The 7,005-nt window shown below is 45.7% G+C and overlaps 1 protein-coding gene across 2 annotated transcripts in view; it reads left to right on the top strand.

The window, feature by feature from the left end:
• The first annotated feature begins 4,556 nt into the window (after positions 1 to 4,556).
• The window catches only part of DYRK3 (dual specificity tyrosine phosphorylation regulated kinase 3), an 11,798-nt gene continuing 9,349 nt past the window's right edge, over positions 4,557 to 7,005 (top strand). Inside the window, exon 1 of one of the 2 annotated variants that reach the window (XM_021711205.1) lies at positions 4,557 to 4,579. Coding sequence is in view for 1 of the 2 variants with exons in the window: in XM_008055697.1 (XP_008053888.1) it covers positions 5,677 to 5,753 (77 nt within the window). In the remaining variant the exon portion in view is untranslated. Of the gene's footprint in view, positions 4,580 to 5,500; positions 5,754 to 7,005 lie in introns of those variants that run through there. The other variant, XM_008055697.1, reaches the window with a different exon arrangement.

The raw sequence follows: 7,005 nt of genomic DNA, 5'->3' as shown, positions 1-7,005 counted from the left end.
CTCACCTCTGCCTCCCAAAGGCGTGGGATTACAGGCTGAGCCACCCAGCCTGGCGACTTTCAAGATTTAATACACAGATAAAGCTAATGTCCAATGCCCAGCACTAGTGGGTATCTGTTGTTTTTGCTGCCCAATATTCACTTATCTCTTTTCTGGAACCCATTATAACAACTTTCCTCTGAGGAGTCCCTGTCTCCCTAACTATGTCCAATGTGCTCCAGGTGACAACTGCTGTTAGGTCCAGGAGGCTGAGGCCTGACCAAGCAGAGCATTCCATTTTCCTGGTCACAGATTTGGTTCAAGGATGAACACAGTCAAAGCCAATGAAATACAGTGAGACTGGGGATGACTGAGGGAGCTTTTCTACTGAGTTGAACCTGGAACTGCTAGTTAGAGAACAGACACACATCACACCCAAATTTAGCTCTTTAAAAATACTGTAAAAAATACATATAGTACCTTTTCTTTAAGTAGTTACAGGTATTTTTTTCTTATGTTTGCAATAGAAAAAGTCCTAACCTATTTACTAGGTGATTAAGAGGGAACTAGTCCTTGGCCCAAGTATCATGAATAGGGCAGGTGTAGTGGGCTTCCAAGGTCCAGGTGACCCAGTAGGACTTGGTACCCAAAGTCTATACTAGTGATTTCCAAACCTGACCGATGAACAAAAGCCACAGCAAAATGATTGGCAGAGTTCCTTTCCAAGAAATTTTTAATCATTAACTCTGGTGGGCTGGAGGATAGGCAGGAATTGGTATTTTTCCAAAGTATCCACCCATATCATTTATTTATTGCTGTACCCCAAAGCTTAGTGGCTTAAAATAATCGTTTTATTTGCTCAGAATTCTCAAATGACGGTTGATTTGGGGTGGATCCAGCCAAGTGGTTCTTTGGCCGGCTTTGCTTTGGGTTCTCATGTGACTGCTGTCATCTGGCAGCTCAACTCTGCAGGGTGACCTCTTGCTTGTTGGCTGAGGACTCCAGAAATCTAGCTCAGACTTGTCCACATGGTGGCAGCATCTAGAAGTACAAGAGTAGAAGCCGTAAAGTTGCCTGAGGCCTAAACTCCTAAATCACACAAGACCAAGCCAGTCCCGTGTTATTCGTCCAAGCAAGTCACACAACTAGTCAGATTCAACAAGTAGGGATATAGTTTCCACCACTTCCTGGGACCAGCTGCAAAGAGTATGTGGTCATGTATATTCCATCACAGTACCCAAAGTTCCTAAGTCTTAATGTAACAAATTACCACAAATTCAGTGACTTAAAACAACACAAGTTAATTGCCTTACAGTTCTGGAGGTCAAAATCTAAAATTAAGGTGTTGGTAGGGCTGTGTTCCTTCTAAAGTTTCTAGAGGGAAATTTATTTCTTTGCCCTTTCCAGCTTCAAGAGACCACCTTCATTCCTTGACTTGTGACCCAGCCTCCATCTTTAAGACCAACAACAGCATCTTCACATCACTCTCTCTCTCTCTGACCTCTGCTTCTCATGTCACATTTTCCCCTCTAACCCTCCTGCTTTCCCCTTCCATCTTATAAGGACGCTTGTGACGACATCAGGCCCATCTGGATGACCCATCAAGATCTTTGATTTCATCACATCTGCAAAATCCCCTTTTGCCAAGTAAAGTGACATATCCACAGATTCTTGGAATCAGGATGTGAACTGTTTGCCACATTTTAGAATCTTTGATCAAGGAAAATTATGTCACAGAATTTAAAGGGTCCAGTGGTCTAGTCTGGGCCAGACTGTGAGACTCAGGGAAAATAGGCAGTCAAGGTTTTTAAGTCAAATAGACCAGGGTTTGAATATCCTTCAATATTTACTAGCTGGGTGACATAAAGCAAGTTATTAATCTCTAAGACTGTTTTCTGAAGTTTAGAATGGAGATGATACCTATCACAGGACTACTGCAAGCTTTAAATGAGTAAATATATTAAAGAATTTCAGATGGTGCTTGGACCCATGATAAATACTTAGCAAATGTAATGATGATTAGAAAGAGTCCTGGGACCGGGCTCGGTGACTCAGCCTGTAATCCCAGAACTTTGGGAGGGTGAGGTGAGTGGATTGCCTGAGTCCGTGGGCTCGAGACCCACCTGGGCAACTTGGCAAGACCTCGTCTCTACAATAAATCAAAATATTAGCTGGGCGTGGTAGCGCTCACCTGTAGTTCCAGCTACTTGGAAGGCTGAGGTGGAAAGATCACTGGAGCCCAGCGGGTCAAGGCTGCAGTGGCCAGGAGCCTGCCACTGAACTCCAGTCTGGGCGACAGAGTGAGACTCGAACTCAAAAAAAAAAATGGAGTTCTGGTTAGGTTTTAAGACTTCAGAAAAAAATGTAATTTCATATGGCAGGGTCTGTGGATGGAACTTGTCATGCTGACTCAGGGGAAGCAAGCAAAAAGAGGTGACAGAAATTTGAGGAAAAGAAAAATATTTCTGGGGCTTGAGAGACCAACTTTCAGGGCTTAGGAGACACAGAACTAAGTGTCTATAGTACTGGAAAAGGTAATACTGTGTCAGGCATTCTGGATAGGGCTTTTCTTTTGTTGTTTTCAAGATTCAGAAGTATTTTTTATTTTTGTTTGTTTTGCTTTTTGTTTTTAAGAGGTGGGGTCTTACTCTGTCACCCAGGCTGGAATACAGTGATATAATCACAGCTCACCGCAGCCTTGAAATCCTTGACTCAAGCAATCTTCTCCCCTCAGCCTTTCAAGTAGCTAGGGCCAGGTACATGCCACCATACTCTGCTAATTTTTTATGATCTTTTATTTTTTTATTTTAAGAGATGAGATCTCACTATATTGCCCAGACTGGTCTTGAATTCCTGGCCTCGAGTGATCTTCCTGCCTTGGCTTCTCAAAGTGCTGGGATTACAGGTATGTGTCACTGCAACTGGCCAAGATTTAGAAGTATTAATGGGTCATTTTTCAAATCTCAGGAGAGAGGTGCCTGAGGCTCAAATGAGAGACAATTTTCTGATACTCCAGAAAACTAAGACATGGTTTAGTGTTTCAGTGAGCTAGATTTCTATGTTTCTGAAAAAATAGCAAGTTCTTGTTTCAAGATCACAGGTGAATTTGAGGTCATTATAGCTTGGGGAAAAGAGAGTTTTACAGTTTCCCTCCAAATGATCTTTCTAAAAATGCATTTCAGTTTTATGATGTATGTATCATAGTACCCATCATGGCATATTTTTCTATAAAGAAATTTGTACCAAGAGACAATTTCAAGCTTGTCATAAGCCACCAACAGCTGTTTCATCACAATATTCCAGGTAAATGCAGCCATAGGGGACTTTTTCTTAATCTGTGCATTTGAAACTGCTGTGATCACATTCTGAATGTTCTAGTGTTTTTTTAAGAAAAAAAGTGGGTTTTTTTGTTTCCTTATTTTGTTTTTGTATTAGAACTGGCAGGTCCCTTATTTTGCAGTTGTCTTAGAACTGATTTCAAAGGACAGACAGGCATGTTATATGACCGCTGCTAATCCATGGTGGGCAAATCTGGTTTTAACTACATATAGAAAGATAGCGGTGATTTTGAACTACTCTTATATGAGGAGAAGAAAGGGCACGGATGGTGTGGAGGCTGCTTAGGAGCTGGAGGGCACAGGGCAGCTACTTAGTGGGGGTGTGGAGGCTTCTGCTAGATCCTGTATTGAACTTTAACCCAGACATACTGTTATGAAACAGGGGCTCTTTGAAGAAACATTGGGTCACTAAGGCCAGAGATTTGTGAAACATCAGCACCTTCAAGGTGATTTTGAAACACAAGCATCTTCAGCTCCCTTGACCATGGGAACAACAGGGAAAAGACAAAGGGGGCCTCTGTATTTCCCACCTTACGGGCAAGAAACGGAGCAGAAATGGTTCAACTTGGCTCTGGAAGATGTGTCTTCAACACAGACCGAGGATGCAATCCTCTCAAGAGTCGTGATTCAGAATGAGGTAAGAAAACATGTGAGGGCAAGTCCCATTCAAATGTTTAGGGCAGTAAAGTGGGCTGTGGTGTCCACATAAGAACAGGGATTATTTAATAGAATTTTGCAATCATAGAGCTGGAAGGAACTTCAGCAACAATCTAGTCCGAACTTTTTGTTGCCATGGAACTCTTTCTTCAAGCAAAAGCTTCATAAGAGCCCAAATACAAACACCTATGAAGGCAGTATTGTTCTGGTTGCAGGGTGGGGGGAGGGACAGGCAAGAAGAAAACGTTTATTTATAAAATTCGAAAATTTAAAAAATCACCATGGAAGAAAATCTTTTCATTTATATCATAGAGAGGCTTAAACAACATTAATCACAAATAAAAGAGTTCCCCAAAGAGACAGATTCTTAATGTATATAGTTTTAGCTCTTTAGGGTCATTTTTACTTGGAAGTATGAGAACAGGGAATACGACTTTTAGTTGCATAGAAATAAGTCTTGGATGAAAATTTCAAGTTTTATAGGACTGTGTGCTATGCTGACTTGGGACTATGATGAGTCCCCAAGTTCCACCAGGTGGCGCCCTAGTTCGTCATTTTGAGAAGTTTTGGTTCTCTTCTGGAGGTTCCAGCCAGCCTCGTGCTTCGCAGGTTTAATAAATCCAATGGGATGTCACACTCAAGAAAACAACTCTCGTGTTCGTGTGTTTTAACCTCCTTGCTCCTCACTTTTGTTCCAGCTATCGAAATCTGCTTAACATTGGTATCACTGAGATGTCTTAACTTTTCAGAAAAGAAAACAAACAAACAAACATATTCTCAGGAAAAAGAAAGGAAGGGCCTTCCAAGGGACCCGGTGCTGTTGAAGAAAGCCTGGACATTTGCAACTTCCAGTTGAGGCTTCGCCACTTGAGCATAAGGAAGCATGTTTCCTCTGGATTCAGTTTATTCATCCATAAAGTGGCTCTTTGAGCTCTACCATCTGTGGCACGCTGTTGCAGGGCCGTCAGCCAAACCTCAGTTTCAATTCTGGATCCTAGCTAAGTCTGTAAAAAATGGATGTCACCTGGTATGGTTGTGAGAGAAAATAATGTTGATAAGTGCAAGTACAGCGTCAATGAATGGGCTTATCATCACTCTCCAGAGAGCCGCCCCCGTACTGGAAAACTCTAAAACAATACATATATGTTTTCATTCGTTTTAAATTCATATCGAAGCGCAACGGAAGGTTTTGGAGCTCAGGCTGCAACGTGCTACTTAAGGGACACTGGGCAGCTGAGACAGAAATCGCGTGCTGTTACTTTCACCCACCCTCCGCCAGAGCCTTTCTCCCCGCCCCCAGGTCGCCGCCCGCCAATCCGGACAGCGGAGGCCGCGGGCTCCTCACTTCCAACCTCCCGCGCCTGCTCCAGGGGCCGCGCGGAATACCGCGCCGTGGGGCCTGGCCCCTGACCCCGCCCCTGTGCGTCACCGCGTAGTTGCGCAGAGGCGTGTCCCGGGGCGTGCCGCGGTTGCTAGGCAACCAGGCCGCTCGCTCCCCCTCCCGCCCCTGCAGCTGCGTCTCCTCCTCCCCGTCTGGGCCAGTCTGGAGCGAAGGCGCGCGGAGCTGCAGCGTCTGGCCGGGAGTCCCCGGGGAAGCGTCGCGCCCTGGAGGCAGCAATCTCAGCGCAGGTGGACGTGGCACGCCGGACCCTCTGGACTCTCCAACCGCCGCCCCTCCCCCGCGGGGGTCCCGAGCTAGCAGATGGGAGGCACAGCTCGCGGGCCTGGGCGGAAGGATGCGGGGCCGTCGGGGGCCGGACTCCCGCCCCAGCAGCGGAGGTAACGGCGCCGCGGGGTAGCGGGCTAGGGACGCCCGAGTGAGAGGCTGGAGCTGGCCGGCGAAGCCGGGGGGCGGGGAAGGCCTAGGCTGGAAGTTGAGCGAGCCCTCGGCAGGAGGGACGAAGGCAGGGGTCTTACTACTTTCCCGGACCGGCCCCCCCCCGTCCATCTACCTCCCCCCGGAGCCGACCGTGAACGGGGGCGGGGGCTTGAGCGGAGTTAGAGGAAGAATTTCCACCCCTGGATTATCTCTGAAATCCTAGATCGGGGGTATATGGTAAGGGACTCCGAAAACCTGTGACTTTTTATGGGGCCTTTTCGCAAACTGGGAAAGCCAAGGAAGCAATGCCTTTGAAATAAACCCTGTTGCTTAGAGCAGATAATCGAGAGCTGAACTCGTGGGGCTTTGCTGTGGGGTGCGGTCTGGCTTTGGTCGTGCAAATTATTTGCTGTGCCGGGTAGGGCTTTTTCCGGATCCTATTTTGAGGGATTCCCCACCTCGCATCGTATTTTACAACTAAATAGAGAAAACAGATCCCCTTTCCCTGCTTTATTTGCATGAGGACTTCTTGTTGTTAATGTCCTGTGGCTGTTAGTCAGGAAATCTTGCAGGTTTTCTGTGTCTGTATTTCTCCGTAAACGCGGAAGCCTGTCCCCGTATGTTTTATCAGGTTTATGGCAAAGGGTCCGTCGCATGCAGAATATTTGGTTTCTAGTCGGTGAAGGGGTTCCCGACCAGAAATAATTCTATCGGAACGTAAGCATGGTTTTACAAAGAGAACATCTTAAAAGATATTTATAGTGGTTTTGTTTTCACTCTTTGTATTCTTATGACAAATAAATCAAGAAAACTCTAGAACTCATTTCACAAAACAGTTTTTAAAGGCGACTCAGATATTCCAGGGTATTTTAAAAGACGTTAAAAAATTATTCCCCTGCAACATGGTCATTGTTGTATTCATGGTGTATCATGTAAAATGATACAGTGAAATGCTGATGTGAGTAGCTGGGAAATCCTTGTTCTTGGTAGTAGATGAAATGCATTATTCAAGGCCATCTTGTGGATTAAATAAATCCTCTCCTTTTGTGCTTGCAATGGTGGAGCCACAGTGTTAAAGAACAGAGAAATGAAACCGGGCTCGGTGGCTCAGCCTGTAATCCCAGCGCTTTGGGAGGCTGGTGAGTGGATTGCCTGAGCCCGCGGGTTCGAGACCCGCCTGGGCAACTTGGCGAGACCTCATCTCTACAATCT

The sequence above is a fragment of the Carlito syrichta genome, unplaced genomic scaffold (genome assembly GCF_000164805.1).
Source record: "Carlito syrichta isolate Samal-C Ts95f unplaced genomic scaffold, Tarsius_syrichta-2.0.1 Scaffold301930, whole genome shotgun sequence".
NCBI lineage: Eukaryota > Metazoa > Chordata > Mammalia > Primates > Tarsiidae > Carlito > Carlito syrichta.
Note: the sequence above shows the minus strand (reverse complement) of the source record. Positions and strands in the feature narration are given on the sequence as shown.